Below are 21,818 nucleotides of genomic sequence, written 5' to 3' on the forward strand. Positions count from 1 at the left end.
TTTCTACTATTTTATAAGATTTGTGCTAAATATAGTATTTCTGATTAATTACAATTTTTCTACCAAATCATAGTACAGTATTTTTGCTTTTTATAGGATTTTTATAGGATATTTATATTGCTTAATATAGTATTTCTGCTTTTTATAGGATTTGTGCTTAATATAGTATTTCTGCTAAATTATAGTATTTCTTCTTTTTATAGTATTTGTGCTAAAACATAGTACTTCTACTAAATGTAGTATTTATGCTTAATCATACTATTTCTATATATTTCTGCCAGGTCCCCAGCCAGCCAATCATATCTGAGGTCTGCCCTTTCTTTCCTCGTCATATCTCAGCGACGGATGTACAGAGAGCAATGAAAATCGCAGTCAAAGTACACCAAAGTCCGCTGGTTCACCCAGTACAAGAATTATGCTTCTAGTCGACCTAGTTTTTGAGTTACACAACGTTTTGTAACTCCAAAAAACTGCGTTTTTCGCCTCTCACCGCGATCTAATTCTGACTGCTCATCACCCTGATTTTCAGGCACCCGCCCCCTACAGAAATTCTGCTCATTCAACTCTTTTCAGCAGAAATTCTGCTGATTGAACTCTTTTTAGCAAAATTTTCAGTTTTTTCTGCTGTTTTTTTAAAAAACCTCTTTTCAGCAGAAATTCTGCTGATTAAACACTTTTCAGCAGAATTTCTGCTTATTGAACTCTTTTCAGCAGTAACTCTGCTGATTAACCTCTTTTCAGCAGAAATTCTGCTCATTCACCTCTTTTCAGCAGAAATTCTGCTCATTCAACTCTTGTCAGCAAAATTTTCAGTTTTTTCTGCTGTTTTCAGAAAAAAACTTTTCAGCAAAATTCTGCTGATTGAACTCTTTAAAGCAGTTTTCACCTCTTTTCTGACAAAATTCTGCTTATTCACCTCTACTGAAACATTTTCAGCCTTTTCACCTCTTATCAGCACAATTCTCAGCCGCTTCTGCTCATTTTAGCACAATTGTCAGTATCTCCACCCCCTCTTTGTGAGAATGAGTTTGGCTCAGTGAGCTAAATAGCCGCCCTTAGATCAGGAGGGCCGGGTTTGAATCCTGCTTAGGGCAACATTTATTTATTTTTTTTTTTCTTCAACTTTTTCAGCTTTTTTCAGCAGACATCTTCAGCGTTAAGGCATCCACATAGCGTTTTCGCAGGAAATGCAAATTTTTCTAGTTACTAGTTGCTTCCGTACACTTTTTGGCATTCAACTACTCTCACAGTTTTCATCCGATTTTCGCCATTCAAACTTTAAAAAATTCTGCTCTTTCTGCTAATGTGTGCTATGACTTTTGGTGCTCATAACTTCTATACTTTTTCAGATATTGAATTTGTTTTGCAATATTTTTTGCCCATTTCTGCCATATCATCAATGGCCTCACTGATTTTCCTTGCTGGGTTGACCTGTGTATTAGCTCAGTGAGTTGAGCATCCATTCTCAGACTGGGAGGCCCGGGTTCAAATCCCGCTTATGGCAACATTTCTTTCAGTTAACAGTTAAACTTTTTTAACTCTCTTCTACACAAATTTCAGCTTTTTCACCCCTTTTCATTAGAATTTTAAGTTTTTTCACCACTTTTCAGCACAAATACTAGCTTTTTCAGCTGTTTTCAACAAAAACCTCTTTTCAGCAGAAATTCTGCTAATTTAACTCTTTTCAGCAGAAATTCTGCTAATTTAACTCTTTTCAGCAGAAATTCTAGAAATTCTGCTAATTGAACTCTTTTCAGTAGAAATTCTGCTGATTCATCTCTTTTCTGCAAAGTTTTCAGCCTTTTCACTTCTTATCAGCACAATTCTGAGCTGTTTCTGCTCATTTCAGTAAAATTGTCAGTCTCTCCACCTCTTCTTTGTGAGAATAACTTTGGTTCAGTGAGATGAATAGCGGCCTTCAGACTGGGAGGCCCGGGTTCAAATCCCACTTATGGCAACATTTCTTTCAGTTAACAGTTAAACTTTTTTAACACAGAATTCTGCTCATTCACCTCTTTTCAGCAGAAATTCTGCTGATTGAACTCTTTTCAGCAGAAATTCTGCTGATTCACCTCTTTTCTGCAAAGTTTTCAGCCTTTTCACCTCTTATCAGCACAATTCTGAGCTGTTTCTGCTCATTTCAGAAAAATTGTCAGTCTCTCCACCTCTTCTTGGCAACATTTTTTTTTTTGTTTGTTTCAGCTTTTTTCAGCAGACATCTTCAGCGTTAAGGCATCCACACAGCATTTTTGCAGGAAATGCAAATTTTTCTAGTTAAGTGTGCCTATGCCAAAAGGCACACTTATTACTATTGCTCGGATTTATTATTCTTATTATTATTATTTTCCTTTTTCAGCCTGAAATTTTCGCGCGTAACTCATCCCACAGTTTTGACACAAGCTTCATATATGTTATATCAATTTTTGCGGCTGGATCAGGAATGGTGTGCGATGACTTTTGTGTGTTTATTACTTCTATAGTTTTTTAAATATGAATATTTTAATGCAAGTTTTTGCCCATTGAAATGAATGGGGAGGAAAGTGGAACTGAAGGGAAACTTGATTTGTGGTGTGCTGGCTCACTCTAGTGGTATGTCGGGAGTATTTGGATTACCGTAATGAGAGTCAAACAATGGCGGCTGCCACTTCGTTTAATATATTCCTCTTATTCGTGTTTCTAGGTCACAAAGTAAACTTTTAAGATATTTTCAGGTGAGAATGTAGGTGTGTAAACGTCAAATATCTTCTCGTTTTGTCAAAACATCCCATATAAGCAAGAGATTTCTCACGATGTAGCCGGCTAGCTAGCCGCCGGCTAGCTAGCCACCGGCTAGCGACCCTTCGCTAAAAAACACCGTTTCAGTAAGCCGTCTCTCCTTTCACCCACGATCGCTCGCCGCCGATCGACCGGTGGTGGCTAACGATAACTCGTACTGCGTGCTAGCTAGCACGACGGAGTTTCTATACAGCTGTGCCCGTTGTTAATTGTAGTATCAGGTAAATGTTAGACGGTAGGAACGTTTCTGCTCGGTTGTTGGTAGGAACGTTTCTGCTGGTTGTTGTTGTGGGGGGGATGAAAAATAATACAGGACACTCATTGGAGTAATGGCGCGTCTCGTGTGTCTGTCAGTTATGCCTCCAGTCAAATAACATCCATAACCTCAAATAACGGAACATGGTGTCAGAAGACAACTGGAAACGTTAGTAAGTAGGAAGGTTTCGGCGTTGGTGCCAGGTTATAGGTCGGCCAGAGAGGAGCTGCGCGAAAAGAGACGTCATGAGTCAGTTTCAAGTCACCCCGCAAGCGGACGAAAATCAAGTGAACGCCCTCAGAACAGCTACAACGGTCCGAGCCACAAATTGAACGCCTGGTTGAATTGAACTACCTGGGGCCAGGTAGGGCATTAACAGGGAGAGGGGGACACAAAGATATACTTTTTTTCTTACTCTCATATAAAATATTTAGCTTTTATTAAATAGTTATCTGAATCTTACAACCAAAGTTTGTAAAATAATACACAAGATTGGCTGTAGACCATTGTTAATCATTCAGAACACTGTGTAAAAATAACAAAAAACAAAAAGTGAATGCAAAAGTGCATAAATATTTATTTTACGTGTTTGATGTGTGTGGCAGGGCGTGGTCTGCAGTGCCGCTGCAGGGGAGGTGGACCCACCTCAGCGGCATCTGCAATCACGCCTCTCAGGTGTAAAGTCTGTGCTCTCTCTGCTTTTTGTTTTTTGTATGTGTCGGGCTGTGAGATGAAAAGCTACAGCCAGCTGTTTGGGTACAGCAACTATGTGTGAAAAGTGGTCCATAACGTAATGCTTCAAAGCGTGTTCATGCAAACATTGTCGGGTCTGCTTATGAACCTCTGCGCACAGCATCTACAAATCGGGGCTGTACGAAGTCACCTCATCTTTACACAAAACCACTTCATCTTTACACAAAACCGTAAGCTGTCATCTGTGAGGCGCGAGCGGTGTTTGGTTTTATCATAGTTCATGGTGGAGAATGGCTGCTCTGCTGAGTTTTGCTCTCTGTAGCCGTTTGAATGGCAAACTATACTGATTAGCGGCGGCATAGACACACTTAAAATTTCTTCAGAAATTTTCGCTTTCTAGTCTTATTATTATTCTCCATCTTCCGCCTAAATTTCGGCGCATAACTTGCCCCACAGTTTTGAGACAAGGTTCACATATGTTATATCATTTTGTGCGGCTGGATCTGGAATGGTGTTCTATGACTTTTGGTGTTTATGACCTTTATAGTTTTGTAAATATTTAGATTTTAGTGCAAATTTTGGTCAATTTCTAGGCCCATGAGAAAGATTCATCTTTTGGCCCCACAGAAACAGACTTCATTTGTGGTGTGTTGGCTCTCTCTAGTGGTATGTCGGGAGTGGTACGGCCTGTCTACCCGTATTTGGATTACCGTAATGACGACAATATCAACGGCGCGCACAGCGTCGCTGCTTTCAGGAACCATTAGAAGTTTTAAGGTTGCGGGTGGGAAAAATAACTGAGTTGTTTTGTGGTGGCTAACGCGGAGCTCCAACAAAGGGCAGCTAGCCACCGGTGTATGACAGAAAGGACATGCGGGATAAAGACACATACGAGGCGGCGAGGTGGCCGCCGATGGACCAGTGGTCGCTAACGCGGAGCTCAAACAGATGGCAGCCATGGATCAGGGAAATTTAAGGCAGGAGAAGCAGACCCAAGGTGGCTGCGTCAGGTTAACTGAATTTCAGGTAAGAAGTTATGAACTGCACTCTATTTGGGTCAGATATAAACTGAGTTTAGGTGTAGTTTTTTTTCGTTGTGCTGACTTTTTACAATCAGTTACAATAACTCGTACTGCGTGCTAGCTAGCATGATGGAGTTTCTATACAGCTGTGTGCGCACTAAGTTACTGATGTTGAACTTTATTTTATTCATAAGGGTTGGTTCGTAGAGTTGCCAACTGTTCCGTACAAACGGAATCGTCCCGCAGTCAGAGAAAATATTACGCGTTTCGTATTGAGCTGAAAAGGAACACAGTTTGTCCCGTACTTCAGGTTGAACGGAAGAAGACACAAAGCTGGATTTATTCTGTCGTTACGCAGCCTCCCCTGTCATTCTCTCACCTGTTGCAACTTCAATCATGAAACTGATCAATGATCGGCTTTTCTCTCTTGTTTATTTATCGCGCTAAACAACAGCAGCACGTTTAAGCTTGATCAGCTGTTGTTAGAATTCATTTGATTTTAATTTCTAGCATCAGCTGATGTTTGATGGAGCCACAGCAGTAAAAGCGGCTGGTCCAAACCAGGAGATGTCCTGGTGATGGAGAAACAGGTTTACCTTTTAGGTGACATGAATGAGTTGAAGTTATGAACTGTTTCTGAGAGACAAATAACACCAAGCTCCTTTTCTGTGTAGCTGACAGCTGGTAACTGTGCAGGGGCGGATCTAGCAAAGCTTTTGCCAGGGGGCCAGGTAGGGCATTAACAGGGAAAGGGGGACACAAAGATATACTTTTCTTTCTTGCTCTCATATAAAATATTTAGCTTTTGTTAAATAGTTATCTGAATCTTACAACCAAAGTTTGTATAATAATACACAAGATTGGCTGTAGACCATTGTTAATCATTCAGAACACTGTGTAAAAATAACAAAAAACAAAGTGAATGCAAAAGTGCATAAATATTTATTTTACGTGTTTGATGTGTGTGGCAGGCCGTGGTCTGCAGTGCCGCTGCAGGGGAGGTGGACCCACCTCAGCGGCATCTGCAATCACGCCTCTCAGGCGTAGTCTGTGCTCTCTCGGCTGTTTTTTGGGTGTGTGTCGGGCTGTGAGTTAAAAAGCTACAGCCGGCTGTGTGTGTACACCAACCATGTGTGAAAAGTGGTCCATAACGTAATGCTTCAAAGCGTGTTCATGCAAACATTGTCGGGTCTGCCGTGGCACAATGGGACTTCTGCTCATGAACCTGTGTGCACAGCGTCAGCAAATCGGCGCTGTACGAAGTCACTTCATCTTTACACAAAACTGTAAGCTGTCATCTGTGAAGCGTGAGCAGGGTTTGTTTTTACCATAGTTCAAGGTGGAGAATGGCTCCTCTGCTGAGTTTTGCCCTAAGTAGCCGTATGAATGGCAAACTACACGGATTAGCAGCGGCATAGGCACACTTAAAATTTCTTCCGAAATTTTCGTTTTCTAGTTTTCATTGTTGTTATGCAATGAAATTTGTTTGGTAGCTCACAAACGCCAGCAGCAATAAAACAAGAAGCAGTATTGTTGGGTAGATAGCTTGGACTGGAATGACTGTAAGGTGCTAGTTCAGATTTGCAGCTACTACTCCATGGAGGGTCAGCCAGAACACTCCTCAAGGCCCAGATGAATGTTCAGAAGGGAGACAATGAAGACACCAAGGATAGTGCAGATTCTTATATTGACTTCAAACAGTTGGAGGTAACAGGGATATTGGCAGAGGAGCAGGTATTGCATACAGGTTTAGGTTCATGGGTATCTCTCTGATGTTCTTATTTCAGTGCACTGTAACAAAAGCAAAAACAAACGTAAACAATAAAACACTCATATAATAACAGATACTGGGGCCCATTGCAAACATGTCCAAGCATAAAACCATCTTTCTCTCTCTTAGAGAAAGAGAACAATCCAAACCTCACTGATAGAATCAACCTAGTGTCAAACAAAACCCAAAAATCAACCAAAACTTCACACACTATATTGTGTAGGCATACAGGCACCGTAACTCCTTTTTTTTTCACTGACAAAAACATATTGCATTGACTTGATTCAATAGTGGACACTGGTTACACACAAATGTTTTGCTTTGGCAGAAACTTAAACAACTAAGTTAAATCGGCACAACCTTTTCATATTCTCTCCGAAACAAAACTCACACCATTCACTCATCATTTTCACTCTGTACACTGCTCCTTATCAGGCTGTGTGAAGCACAGTAAACAATTCAGTGGAGGCCTTAAGCCATAAACAGACATCACACACAGGCATTGTTTTCACAACCAAACTGCTTTAGACCCTGTCCCCCAAATTTACACAAATGCCCTCGGGGTGGCATGAAATGCATTTAACCAATAAACAATCAATGGGTTCTTATTGTTGTAACCGACTCCATATTCGGATGTTTGTGTGCAGCATTTGTTAGTAAAGCATTCTTCATTGCACCAGCGTGTGTGTGGATCACTTCTCAGTGAATTGAATCAGCATTTCGATTTGTGTGTGTGTGCGTCAGTTCTCACTCAATCAACGAGTACATATGTTCATATGTATGTTTCTTTTCATTCTGAGTCAGTGCATGTAGATGTGTGTGTTTGTGTGGGTGTTTGTGTTCATCACTTTCCTGTTCTGGTGTTCTGGGTAAACCGCAGCCTGAAGCGTGCCCTGGGGTCCTGCCCTCCTCCATTTCAGTCTGTTTGCATCCATTGGTGATGCTGCTCAAAGTTCTGTCCATACTGGTTCTGGCCCCAATTGAGGCAGTCCTTTTCTCCAGTGTCCTGCATCTTCTCCTTGTTCCGCTAATAAATAAATGGTAGATCTGAAATCTCTAGATTATTGCAAAGTGCTTGTTCTAGCCAAGGTTCATCTAAGAGGGTATGTTTTAGCCATCCTGAGATAAACTGAAGCCTGTTCGCTAAGAAGTAGTGCTGAAAGTTAGGTAGTTCTAATCCTCCTTTATCCTTGGTCTTTTGTAGTGTTTTTAAGCTTATACGTGGAGATTTATTTTTCCAAAGGAACTTGGACATGTATGAATCTAGAGATCTGAACCAATCTTGTGGCTGTTTACTCCGAGCGTGCGGAGTATGGGACACAGTCAGTGAGTGATTCGTTTATGCTACAATTCAGCACAGGAGGGAGGGGGTTAGTGAGTCCTGAGTGATTCGTTTGCGCTATGATTCGGCACAGGAAGGGAGGGGGGTGAGTAGCTCAAATGTGCTGTTAGCATATTAGCAGAGCGACGCTACTGTGAACTGAGGAGCTATTGTCTTGATGTCTTGTCTTCTACTCAGGTTTTTTTCTTCAAGCTCAGAGCAGAAATGTTTTTGTTAAGATGCTGGATGTTGTGTTTTTCTCCACAATTTTCATTATAAGTTAGATATATTTCTACTAATGAAATTAGTTTGCTAACAGCAACAGGGATGAGTCAGTGAGTCAGTTGGGCTTATGAATCATTATTCACAAGTCAGTAAAGTGATTCTCGAGCATTGAATGATTCGTTCATGATTAGCACATCACTACTACAGAGCTGCTGCCTTTACTGTAGCATCGAAGCAAAGAGTTTGTTTCCAGAATTTTAATAAAGAAATTACTCGATTAGTCGTTGCAGCCCTAAAGTGTATGCCTGAAGTAGGTTGATGAACCATTTAAAAAAAAAATTAATAAAAAATATCTGTTTTGAAAAGTATTTGAAACATAAAGCTAAGATTGCACTCCACAATAAGATGCAAATTAGAGATGGCTGAGCTGAAAGCCCATGAATTTAATGGATTAACTGTGAGAGGCTGCAGCAAGGTTCAGTATGTGATCAGTAAGTATTATTTAGAACAATCAGAGATACTTAAAAGTGACAAACAGCAGTGTATGATTGTTCCAGTGTTATCAAATCTACCAGCTCACTTGTTTCTCTTTAGCATTATACTTGTTTATAATGAGCAAAATTCCAAGTCTTTAATAATTAAATATTTATATGTAAGTTTTTTGTGAACCATAAATATTAATGCACAATGACATTTGTTTTTCTTCTTAAGAGTCAACATCTGAAGTGATTTAATTTGATCACAAACTTTTTTTTTTCTTTTTTTAGGCTGAGTGTCCCTGATCTCTCAGAAAGAGGGTATGAAGCTCTGTCCTCAATTCTCAGCTCCCAGTCTTCTACACTGAGAGAACTGGACATGAGTAACAGCAAGCTGCAGGATCCAGCAGTGAAGCTTCTTTCTGCAGGACTGAGAAGTCCACACTGTGAACTGAAAACTTTGAGGTGAGACCAAGTGATACTCTGTGTGTGTGTGTGTGTGTGTGTGTGTGTGTGTGTGTGTGTGTGTGTGTGTGTGTGTCGGGGGGACAGAATTAACCAATAAGAATGCACTTGTAAGAAAAAAAAATAAAGGAAAATAAAGGAACAACAAATCAGAGACAGTTACTCTAGGAGAGCTAAACAGGGCTGTAGATCCTCCTTAATTAATCAGCAGGACTGGTATTTGCACCAAACAAGATGAGCACTTCACCCTCACTGCACTTTAACAGCAGTGTTTGTTAAATGTTTATCTGTCATTTTTCAGACTGAGTCACTGTCAGTTCTCAGAGAGAGGCTATGAAGCTCTATTCTCAGTCTTCAGCTCCCAGTCCTCTAGTCTGAGAAAGCTGGACCTGAGTAACTCTGACCTGCAGGATTCAGGAGTGAAGCTTCTGTCTGCTGGAGTGAAGAGTCCACACTGTAAAATGGAAACTCTCAGGTCAGGATTAAAATTTTTCTATTGTTGATCATTTCGAACCTGATTTATATTACTGCACAAACACTAACTTGATAAAAATGTCTTAATGTAAATAATCAGTTTCTAAAGTAATTAGGGATTTTTGTTTACTTCTTGTTTTTCATTTGAAATGAAATGTCAAATCTGATTCTCTTAGTCAAAAATCTTTATTTCAGCAGCACTTCATTCACTAAATCTTCCAGTTCGATTCCTGCCTGTATTCTGAAGGCTTTCACAGAGCAGCTTGGAGCCATTGCTTTAACACTGTGTAAATCTAACAGGGATTGGTACTAATGCTAACAGTGCTAGGTGCTCTATTTGCACATTATAAGCACATTTAGCTTATTAGAAACAGTATATAAAATAGCTAGTACTGCTGGGACTTTATATTTTCATGAGCTAACATGAGCCAATCAGTGAAAAGTCAGGCCATGAGTGTTGTATGTCGCTGTGAGACGAGTGGGGCTAGATCAGTCAATCAATCTTTATTTATAAAGCACTTTTCATACAAAAAATGTTGCACAAAGTGCTTTACATGGTTAAAAGCAGCCCACCCCACCCCGCCCTCCCACTCACTCCCCACACTCTCATTAACATAAACGATCATGAATAACCCCCCCCCCTGCACCGGGAGCCGATCACAGCCTCCAGGCTGGGCACACAGCAGGAGGGAGGCAAAGAAGCCCCCCAGCCAGACTGAGAGGACCCACAGAGCCCCAGCAGCCACGTCAGAGAGCCCCGTCCGAGGAAACACTGGAGATATGACCCAATAGGGATATATACAGGGTAAAAAGATAAAATAATAAATAAATAGAGTAAGAAGATAAAAAATGAATAAAATCAATAAATATTAGGTAAAACCTAAATTAATAATATAAATAGAATAATAGGATAGAATAAATAAGGTCTTAATGGTCTTGGGCCTTCTTATCTCTCAGATTTGCTTTTACCATATGAACCCTCGCGGACCTTGAGGTCCTCTGGTACTGGCCTTTTGATTGTCCCTAAAGTCAGGACACATACTCACGGAGAGGCAGCTTTTCAGTGGTATGGTCCTCATCTGTGGAACAGCCTGCCGGAGGAGCTCAGGGCCGCAGAGAACGTTCATGTTTTTAAGAGCAGGCTCAAGACCCACCTTTTTAATTTAGCTTTCACCTAACGTTTATTTATTTTTTCATTTAAAAACCAATAAAAGAACTTTAAAATCGATCCTGAAACACACGGGGAGCCAATGCAGCAATTCTAAAACCGGTGTAATGTGGGCCCGCCCTCTGGTCTTCGTCAGCACACGAGCTGCAGAGTTTTGTAAAAGTTGTAAAGTTGAAATATTCTTTTTAGGAAGACCAGAGAGCAGGGCATTACAGTAATCAATGCGACTGGTAATGAAAGCATGCATCAGCATCTCTGTGTTGGCCCGAGAGAGAATAGGGCGGACTCTGGCTATATTTTTTAGATGATAAAATCCAATTTTGGTTACATGTTTAACATGTGGGATAAAACCAAGCTCAGAGTCAAAAATAACACCCAGGTTTTTCACTTGTAGCGAAGGACATAGTGAAAATGCCTCTAATTTAGACAAGAGTTTCTCTCTCTGAGCCTCAGGACCGACGATTAAAACTTCAGTCTTGTCCTGGTTAAGCTGTAAAAAGTTTTCTGCCATCCAAGATCTTATATCTAAAATACAGTTAAAAAGGGCATCCATTGGTCTGGTGTCATCAGGAGACACGGAGATGTACAGCTGCGTGTCATCAGCATAACTGTGGAAGTTCACTCCATGCCTCCTGATGACACTGCCGAGAAGGAGCATATACAAATTAAAAAGTACAGGGCCTAGAACTGACCCTTGAGGCACACCACATGTCACTCTATGGATCTTAGAGGAGCATGTATCCATACTCACCATAAAAGTTCTGTCAGAGAGATAGGAAGTGAACCAGTTGTGTACAGCACCAGAGAGGCCCACCATGTGTTTCAGTCTGTTTAAAAGAATAGCGTGGTCTACTGTATCAAAGGCTGCGCTTAGATCCAGTAGCACCAGGACTGAGAGCTTTTGGGAGTCCCAGTTACATCTAAGATCATTTAAAACCTTTAGGAGAGCCGTCTCTGTGCTGTGGTTCACCCTAAATCCAGACTAGAATATCTCCAGGATCTGTCTATCATTCAGAAAATCAGTAATCTGAGTAAAAACAAGTTTTTCTAAGACTTTACTTAAAAATGGTAAGTTGGATACAGGTCTGTAGTTATTAAAATCATTACAATCCAAATTGCTCTTCTTCAGAAGGGGCCTCACCACCGCCGTTTTAAAGGCAGCAGGGAAGACACCCAACTGAAGAGAGCAATTCATCATGTATAAAAGCTCAGCTTCAAAAAATCCATAAAGTGTTTTAAAGAGTGAAGAAGGGATTGGATCTAAAAGACATGTGGTGGGTCTCACTGTGGAGAAAACCTTCTGAAAGTTCTCAGCATTAACCAGGACAAAGCTGTCCAGTGTCTCCTCAGGTACAATCGAGCCCTCAGATGTGTTTGAAATCATATCGCGATTAGATAAAATATCAGATCTGATGGCGCTGATCTTTCCCCTGAAGTGGTCTGCAAACTGCTCACAGAGCGAGTCTGTGGGCTTCTTTTGGAGCTTTTAAAATCAGGGTTAAATAAATGATCTATGGTGGAAAAGAGGACCTTGGGATTATTTTTGTTATTACTGATTATTTTGGCGAAGTATGAATTTCTTGAATTCCTTAATGTATTATTGTAAATTTTAAGTTACTCGCAAAGTATTTGATGGTTGATAGTATTTTTATTTTTCCTCCATCTCCTTTCTGCTGCGCTGCAATTTCTTATGAGTTTTTTGACTTCTTCGTTTCTCCAGAGTGATGCATGTTTTACGTTAATCTTTTTGGTGGTGAGTGGAGCAACGGAGTCGAGGCTTTTCTTCAGTGTGCTGTTAAAATGATTAAAAATCAAATCACAGGGTGCAGGTAAAATCACAGGGGGGCATTTGTCTAAAACCCTGGTAAGATTTGCAGCCACTTCAGAGGTTAGATAGCGCCTCCTCACAGTTCGCACCGAGGTGTCCCGCTGAATAAAACCGGTGATGTTAAAAAACACACAGTAGTGGTCAGAGACAGCCAAGTCAACAACAGAGGACACGCTGGTGGACAGCCCATGGGTGATGACCAGGTCCAGAGTGTGTCCTCTGTTGTGAGTCGGCTGCGTGACGTGCTGGTAAAATCCAAACAGTGAAGAATGTTTAAGAATTCTTTTGCTGCAGGGTCAGAAGGATTATCTATGTGCAGGTTAAAATCACCGGTTAAAATCATCATATTATAGTTTGAATGTATGTTTGTTAAAAATTCTGAGAATTCCTTGATAGAAGCAGCGCTGTCTTTAGGTGGTCTGTAAACTGTGACAGATAAAACTGGAGGGCTGCTGAAAACAATAGCATGGAATTCAAAAGTGGTAAAATGATCAAATAAAATTTGTTTGGTGGTGAGTGTGTTGTGTGTGTTGTGTGTTGTTGGCTAAAGATGCAGTCCCACCACCTCTCTTACCACTTCTTCAAATTAAAATTTGGTGGGGAGGCCTCAGTGAGAACAACTGGTGCATCCGAGCCCAGCCATGTTTCAGTTAAAAATAAACAGTCAAGTTTATTATCTAAAATTAAATCATTAATAATAAAAGACTTGTTCGACAGAGAGCGTACATTTAAAAGTGCCATACTGAGTGAGACTGGTGGATTTTTGACAATAGAGTTGAATGGATGTTGATATTTTTGAAGAGACCGGAGGTTATTAATGTTTTTGGAGTTACTGGATTTATGATAATTCTGTTGCTCTCTGTTTGTGATTATGACGGGTATTGTGTTGACTGTGGGAGAGAGAGGTCCGAGTCCAGAGTTTTGTGTATTACTGTTAAAAGTGGAACAAATATAGGAGCTGGGACCAGGGGGACATCAGTGGCAGTGGCAGTGACATACAGCAGCAAAATGCAGCTGCGCGTCTTTTAACAGGTACGAGAATCCATGAACACATCACTCCAATTTTAGCCAAACTACATTGGCTCCCTGTTAAATATCGTATAGATTTTAATATTCTGTTGTTCACTTTTAATATTCTGAATAATTTAGCGCCCAGCTATCTCTCTGAACTACTCCACTTATACAATCCCAACAGAGCACTTAGATCGTCCAATCACAGGCTCCTAGCACAACCTAGGTCTCGAATGAAGTCGAGAGGTGACCGGGCCTTTGCATCCGTGGCACCCAGACTCTGGAATAACCTCCCTGTTTATATTCGTACAGCCGAGTCGATCCAGTCTTTTAAATCACGTCTTAAAACTTATTTTTTTACTTTGGCTTTTGATTCTGTCTAGTTGGCTGTTTTAGCTTGTTGTGTTGTTACCTATTGTTTGTTGTCCTCTTTTATTGTTTTTTTTAACTGTCTCATGCTTTTACTGACTGTGAAGCACTATGGTCAACACTGTTGTTTTAATATGTGCTATATAAATAAATTTTGATTTGATTTGAACATCTCTGATACATTAGCACTAAGGGAACACTGAATGACCTGGTGGTTTATGTCCATCTAAGATTACCACAAAGTAGTCAGTGGCGGACAGATCAGCAGGTAATATCGGTTTGGGGTAGTGACAGGGCGGTGTGCGGGAGTGCTGTACGCCAAATGCCAAATTGGCGGACAGAGGTGGAGCCCGTCTGCCCCAAAAAGATGCCTCCTCTCCCAGAGGGCATCAAAGTTGTTAATAAAACCCAAGCCGTGGGAGACACAGGCAGAGGAAAGCCAGGTGTTTAGGCTGAGCAGCCGGCTGAAACGGCCTATCCCTCTGCCGCAGGTGGGGGTGGGCCCGGAGATAAAACCACTCACCTGCAACTGACCAAGGAGGCTGAAGAGTTGGAGGAAGTCCAGCTTCAGCAGCTCAGATTGCTGTTTGGGGATGTCATTGGTGCCGATGTGGATGATGAGCCGGTTGGCCTGTGGGTGGGATGCCAGAATGTTGGGAATTCTGTTCACTATATCGACAACAGTGGCTCCCGGGAACGACAGCGTGAGCGCCCCCCTCATCCGCACGTTCCTGACGATGGAATCCCCGAGGACCAGCGTGGAGAGAGGAGGTGCCACCGGGGGCTGCTGGCCATCTGAGACACCCATGCCGCAGCACCGGGGGTGTTCAGGTGGAGATGCGCCAGCCGGACTGCGTGAGTGACTCCCAGGTAGCCGCGTCGTGGGTCCTCTTCTCCGAGGAGCCGGGGTAAAGCACAGCTCTCCGCGGTGAGTTTGCACCACAGCGTCGGGCTGCCCGCCGCAGCTCCAGGGGCGTAGTGGTGGAGATGGCACAGACCTCAGCGACACAGCGGGATGGCGAGGGCTAGCGTTCAGAGGAGGAAAGTCCACAGGATCCAGGACATTGAATTTGTTCTCCAGTACTACCGGGCCGGAGGGGTGAGGGTGCGAGAGACGGATCCTCCTGGCCCCTCTGCAGCCACCACGCGTCTCAACCACGGTCCATGGCGCTGGTTGGAGTGGAGTGGAGCTGACCAGAGCCTTGGGTCTGGCCCCTAGTTGAAACCAGCAGTTCTCGTCCGTGGCAGAAATACCAGCGATGTAAGTTGAGAGCCTGGGTTGACTGTTGGCGGGATCTTGGGACACAGCAGCTGGGCGGTGCACTGTGTCGGCTAGCTCAGCGCTAGTAGCGGTGGTTTGAGCTTTGCCAAGAAGGATCGTGTCAAGTCCGCGTTCAGCCCCCTGGATTTGGTATAGCGTGGATATCCTTTGCTCCAGCTCGATCACTTTTTGGCTCAGGTTGATGCAGCTTTCACAACTGGATGTTGAGGTAAGTGGTGCCATTCCGAAATCTCGTACTGGCGACAGCGGTACCTGCTATTATACCTGCTGTTCTGTGCACCTAAATGACAACAAGACTCCCAAAGAGAGATATAAGCTACATGAAAGGCTGTTAATAAACCTATTATTAAAATATTCCAGTTTCTTCCTTCGTTGTTAGTGTTGAGCATGAAAGTGATGCTAGTGTTAGCATGTTAGCTTCAGCAGGTGGTCAGTGTGAGAGCAGAAGAGCGTCTGCATCAGCAGGGCTCCATTTCATTGGAGTGTCACATTCTTCATATATCCATGCTGGACATTTGAATAGACTGAATATGTCACATTCCCAGGTTTGATGTTTTTGTAGTTTAGACTTGTTTGTTTTTAGCTGCTCTGTTTGGTTGCTTTAGGGTTTCTTATTTTCAGTTATTTCTTAGTTTTCCGAACCTTTAGCTCTCGTTAGTTTTAGTTATTGTTTGTATTTTTGACTTTATTTACTTCCTTCAGTGTTCCACTACATCCACTACACTCTACTTTACACTCAGGTGTTCCACTCATGGTTGTTATTTACTTCTTGTTTTATTTTGGTAGTTATCGACTCTGGTGTCATAAATTTAGAATTACTTCCTCCCCTAAGAATGTCTACATTAGTTTCTCCTGGAGGTTTTATTGAGGGTTTATTGATTTGTCTCTTCTTTTTATTTAGCTATAATTGTTAACTTATAAACAATTGTTAAAATATATTTTCATTAAAATATCAATTATCTTATTATTTTATCATCTAATTAGATTATAATTCTCTAAATAAGGGTGATACGGTGGCCTGTGTGGGTTGTCTTCAGGTACTCTGCTTCCTCCCACAGTCCAAAAACATGTCTGCTGGGTTAACTGGAGATGTATGATTGTGAGCATAAATGTTTGTCTGTCTCTGTTCAGCTCTGTTTTGACCTGGCTACATCACCATGGTTAATGATTTTGATCCTATAACCCGGTTCGGAGGAGGTTATGTTAAGAGTTTGTGGTTAAAATTGACTGAAGTGCCTCGTTTTCACTGATTCTTTCATTTACAGAAAGCTTTAAGTGTGTTATAGATTCAGTCATATCTTACTAATATCAGTGAATGAGGCCCAGCTGTAAAGTCACAGCAGTCACACTGTATGTGTCTCATTATCACTGGAGTTTAGGCTCCATGCATTCAGCTGGTGCTGCAGAAAAAGTAGAAATGTTTCTGTTTGGTTTTAATCTGCTGCTGAGTCTCTTTTACAAAGATAGAACTGCAGCTAATCGTGCCCATGTAGCCAGTTGGTAAAAAACCAAGTCACCGTCAGACACAGCAGACATTTAGTGATAATCTCACTGTATGTGGTCTTTCAGCGCCTCCTAGTGGTGAACGTGTGGAGTGCTGTTAATCTGGGTGAAGAGTGTAATTGTTGAGTGAGAGAGAGTGAGCCTGCAAGCTGGTAGCACCTTACCCCCAGCTCTGGTGTAAATTGAGTAATAAATTGAGTATTTCTCTGCAATTACAAACTCTGTGTAAGCATCAGATATCACTTTGTCAAAATTACTGAGACTGGAACAAAGAAAAAGTATGTCTCGGCTAATTTATTTATTTCAACATATAACCCTTTTAAAAATATGCTTAAGTTCAAACTTTATTTCAGAAATTCAGTAACCAACATAAAAACATATGTGCAAAGATTTATGTTTCTAAAGTGAAACAGTGAAAAATTACAGTACTGTTAATACATAAATATCTAGACATTGTACAGAAAGACCAATTTTGGCACACATTGGACACCATATATGAGTTGAATTGTTTAGGTATTAACCCTTTAAGACCTACCATAGAACCAAGTCCGCAAGAGCTTATATTATATTTTTACATGCTTTAGTGCCATTTTTGGGAGCATTTCAAGTTGATATACATCAATGTGTTACCTCAATATGAAAAAGCGTCATGTTAACAAACGATAACTAGCAGTAACTTTTATGCTTATTGTAGCTGTTGTCTAAAAATGCTAATTTAGCTTAGTTTGCCCATGGTTCAGCTTTGACAAACATGTTCGACTGTTTCCATTAAAATTCTACAGTTGCCATCGTGGAATCTCTCAGAGCCCCGTACGTTTGCAGAGACACCTACAGTAGGGAAATGTGCAAATGAAAGTCCAAACCTTTGTATTTTAGCTTTAAATTAATTCAAATTCAGTTTTAAAAGCTTTTATTCAAATTAAGCAATTTAGATTTTACTTTTTCAAATTGAGTTTGTGATAACACAAGTTTGTGCCCATACCACACATCCACATGGGCTTTTTCTGCCGTGCATGGAGTGTTTAATTGGCCTCTGGCCCTTTAAACTCTGAGGGGCTGTAACTTTGGTTTGTTTTGGCCAGTTTACATGATTAACTCTTTTTAATCGTTTGATCTAATAGAATTGCAGTAACGAGGCCACGTTCACGTCACTTCAACCAATCAGAAGTTGCAAGGCCAAACCCCATGTGGGCCCAAATTTACTGCATATAGCGTCTAACCAGTCACGTGTCCGTAGCTGGGCCTTTAATGGTGGTTGTTGACGGATGTAGCTCTTATGCAGCTAGTTAGCAGTCTGCCCCAGGGCAGCTGTGGCTACAACTGTAGCTTGCCTCCACCAGTGTGTGAATGTGTGTTTGAATGGGTGGATGACTGGGTGTGTAAAGCGCTTTGGGGTCCCTAGGGGGGACTAGTAAAAGCGCTATACAAATACAGGCCATTTACCATTTAGCCGTGGCAGCTGCTGATAATCACAATGCTATCGGGTACGGGCAAAAATAACAGAGGAAATCGGGACCGTAAGCCAGTTTCTGTCTTAGCGCATTTGCGCTGCTGTATGTTTTTTTTTTTTTTTTTTTTCTCCTTGTGGTCTTCTTTTGCGGCTCTTTCAGTGAATTTAAGTTGGAGTGTGGTGAAACTTTGTGTTTGGAATCGGTGATAGCTCTGCAAGCTAACTAGCCTTTCATTAGCCGGTTACATGAAGTCTGGAGAATTTCTGGTTCGGTTTTGTTTGTTTAGCAGATTTCTGCACATTTACGTAACTGCTCATTTAATCATGGCTTGTTTCCATTGTGTTTGGTGGTTTTAGAAATGGTTTCTATGAGCCTTTAGCTGAGATTTCTGTGGATACCACACATGTTGGGACTTATCTTTCTGACCACGTGTGTAGTGGCAATTCCTTTTGTTTGAAAAACCAAACATCCCACAATTAAAAATCCACAAGCCACTGCTGCACTGAGATAATATTTTGTACGCAGGCAAAAGAAGTCCACTGTCCAAACTTGAAGGTTGCGTTTTATGGTTTATTCATCCAGTTTGGCAAGCAATAACAAGATCTATTTTTTGTTACTTCCTGGTGCTTCTCCTGCTCTGGTAAAAAACCATAGGCCCACCCCAGTGCCTCCTGGTCCTATACCAGTCTCTTTATTTATAGAAAAAATGGCCCTACAACTCTTACTGACCAACTTAACAAGGTGAACACCAAAACAAAACACAACAATGAAACAAATATTAACCTATAAATAAACTTGTAAATATATCCAAAAATATACATAAACTAACAACAAACTTTAACAAATTTCAAAATAATAAAAATATATAACCGATTAAACGGGATCTCCTCCTTTTGATCCCGGTACCGGGAGCGTGGGGCTCCAGGAAATTGTATTAAAGAAATCCAGCAGTTGCAATTGCAATACTCTCACCACATTTGTTAACAATTCTCTCAACAAATTTGTTTTTCCTCGTTCTTTTTTTATCCAGCTGACACTCTGGGTATAAATGTGTCATAAACAGGAGAAAACAGTGCAGGTTCAGTGTAATCAAACCTCAGACTGAGTTCATCATCATTACCTGTCCCAGATAACACATCAGAACCAGAACCATGATGTGTTTACTCACATTTAAAAAGGTGGAGGTCAGTGTGAATGGACTGTTGTCATTGGTCTGAATGTGCCTCTATAAACATGATGTTTTCCTAATGAACAGAAAATGAGACTTAATAAAATCCTTCTAACTGTGGCCGTTGTTGAAGCAGGTTGGGCCCTGGGTTTGAGTCACCCACTGTACCACAGTGGCTTCTAGCTTTGTTTCACAGTGTGTAGAACAACAAATAAAACCAAATCCCAAAAAGCTTCAAGTCAAAAACACATCAAGCTTTGAGGGTTTTGTTTCCTAAGGATGAGGAAGCAGACTCGGCCCCAAACATCTGGATATATGGATGGTTACCACAGCAACCACAGCAGTGTGCTCTCAGTATATTTTAGTTGTATAAAGCTGTTTGTGGTGTGTTGCTGCTGAAACAGCCTCATGTATGTTGACACAGGGAGAAAATAGTGTGAGAACACTGTTCACAGCAGTCACAGCTCGCTGCCTTCAACAGTCTCTTCCAATCAATCAATCATTCAAGGCTTTATTCGCCACGTGCAGGTTGCCCTGCAGTAAAATGGGACCCCCCCGACCTTACACACACAACACAGACATCACATGGGGTTACAGGTGATCGGTAGCGTTACAGAAAAAACACTGACATATACACTGCCATGGGAAAGTACAAGAGGAAAAAAAGAGACCTCTACTCATGGTGGGCTCCTATGGGAGGACAGCATGAGAACAGGAAACAAAAAACTCCTCTGAACAAAAAAGCACATAAATGTCCTGAGCACAACATTATGGAACACGTGACAAGCCACAGTGTTGGGTAGGGGGTGAGGAGTAATCCGAAGCAAACACAGCAGCCATCCTGCCCAGCGCTACCATTCCAGCGTGGGCTCAGACCCGCCGTGTTCCCCAGGAGAGAACAAGCATCGAAGGCTTTTGGAAAGGGAGGGGGGATGAGTGTGTGCATATCAGTGTAAGTGTGTGTGTGTGTGTGTCCAGAGTTCAGCTGAGACAGTGTCCTTCGCCCTGCCAGGCTAAGTAAACAGTCTACCAGCCAACCCAGGTGGCCTTGCATGGAATGGGAAGGAACAGTCTAAACACAGTCATTATCAGGGTGTTTTTGTTTGGCTCCAGCCTTGAGGCCGCAGCTGGTGCTGAAGGGATAGCCACATTATGATGGTGGTTTTTCTTTTATGCGAACAACTCATGAGAATTTCAAAGCTGTTCTTTAACACTCTGACACTGGTCTCTCAATCTCCCGTTGGAGAGCCGCGAGCTTCTCCATGATGTTATCAAACTTTTGCTCAGAGGTGTTATTCTGAGTGAACTTCTCCATGATGTAATCCAATGTATGCTCAGAGGTTCTTATTCTGAGTATTCACGGCAACCATAAGCTTCTTCAAGATCTTAACCATGCTGCACTCAATGAGCCCATTCTGAGAAGTCGCGCCTCGTCCCATCGTTTCAATCGCAGCGGGCAGCCTTGGGGGGGGGGGGGGGGGTTTGAACAGCTGGTTCTGCTTTCTTAATTCTCCGATAAGCCAGGGCCAAGCCAGCTCCGATCAGCAAGAACCCTGTTATCATGGTTCCGAATAGGTAGATATCTTCAGCATCCTCGATCGACAGTCCCGCCAGGCACACGATCCTCCATGTCTGCCACCCGTCCATCATGTATCCGGCAGGGAAAGTACCTCCAGGGTACTCGGGCTCTCCCGAGCCCAGACTTCTCGTTGAGAAAAGGGTGTCAATAGCATTCAGAGACCAGTTGATCAAATCCATAATTCTCTTTTAGGTTTTAGAAACAGACTGTGAGAGAGTGTTCAAGGGAAAAGTAAAAACACAAGACAAGGACATAAGAAGCTAAGCAGGGAAGATAAGGGAGAGTAGAGGAGAAAAAGTGTGACCGCCTAACCGCGTCCTTGTTTGGATGTAACTGATATCATCTTCTGCTCTCACACTGACCACCTGTTGGAGCTAACATCCTAACACGGCTAACAGCAGCATCACTACATGTAGTCCTTAGGGATTAAAACTGGAACCGTGAAGTCAGTGATGCTGGAATAAGCATCTCCACAGTGACACTAATGGTCACTATCATGAGGCTTTGATGATATTCTGTAAAACACTGACAGAGAAAAGTGTTGGAAAAATCTGAACAAGTCTACTTATTATGTCCATAATTGTGATGGACACATGTTTTGGAGAAACGCCCTCCCTCCTGCTGCTCAGTTCACTCCGCTGTTCCACTCATGGTTGTTTAATATAACCTGTTTTATTTTGGTAAGTATGGTTTCTGGTGTCAGATGTTGTCTAGATGAGTTTCAGCTGTGTCACATGACCCTCCTGTGATGACCTCAGCTGTATAGATGGCTCTGTCCTTCCCTCAGTCTTTATGTGAGTGTCAGTTTCTCCTCCTCATGTGCTGCCGGCCTCTTTTAGATTCTCTTTAGTTTGTTCCTCGTGTCCATTTATTCCTCAGTTTAAGACACCAAACTCATCAAAGGATCAGTCTGCCTCCTGAAACACTCCCATTCATGACATGAGACCAATACAAGTTGTCCTTGGCAGCACAAACACTGTT

At 41.9% G+C, this 21,818-nt stretch overlaps 1 protein-coding gene across 3 annotated transcripts in view; it reads left to right on the top strand.

The window, feature by feature from the left end:
* Positions 1-21,818, top strand: part of LOC147333545 (protein NLRC3-like) — a 59,471-nt gene that overhangs the window by 15,691 nt on the left and 21,962 nt on the right. For all 3 annotated transcript variants that reach the window (XR_015128372.1, XM_086286329.1, XM_086286328.1), the window contains exons 7-8: positions 8,831-9,004; positions 9,306-9,479. Coding sequence is in view for 2 of the 3 variants with exons in the window: in XM_086286329.1 (XP_086142455.1) it covers positions 8,831-9,004; positions 9,306-9,479 (348 nt within the window). In the remaining variant the exon portion in view is untranslated. The remainder of the gene's footprint in view (positions 1-8,830; positions 9,005-9,305; positions 9,480-21,818) is intronic.

This window comes from Aulonocara sp. 'chitande type north' Nkhata Bay, linkage group LG3 (assembly GCF_057382095.1).
Source record: "Aulonocara sp. 'chitande type north' Nkhata Bay isolate Kocher_YH1m ecotype deep benthic linkage group LG3, A_spYH_male_GT1.1, whole genome shotgun sequence".
Classification (NCBI taxonomy): Eukaryota; Metazoa; Chordata; class Actinopteri; order Cichliformes; family Cichlidae; genus Aulonocara; species Aulonocara sp. 'chitande type north' Nkhata Bay.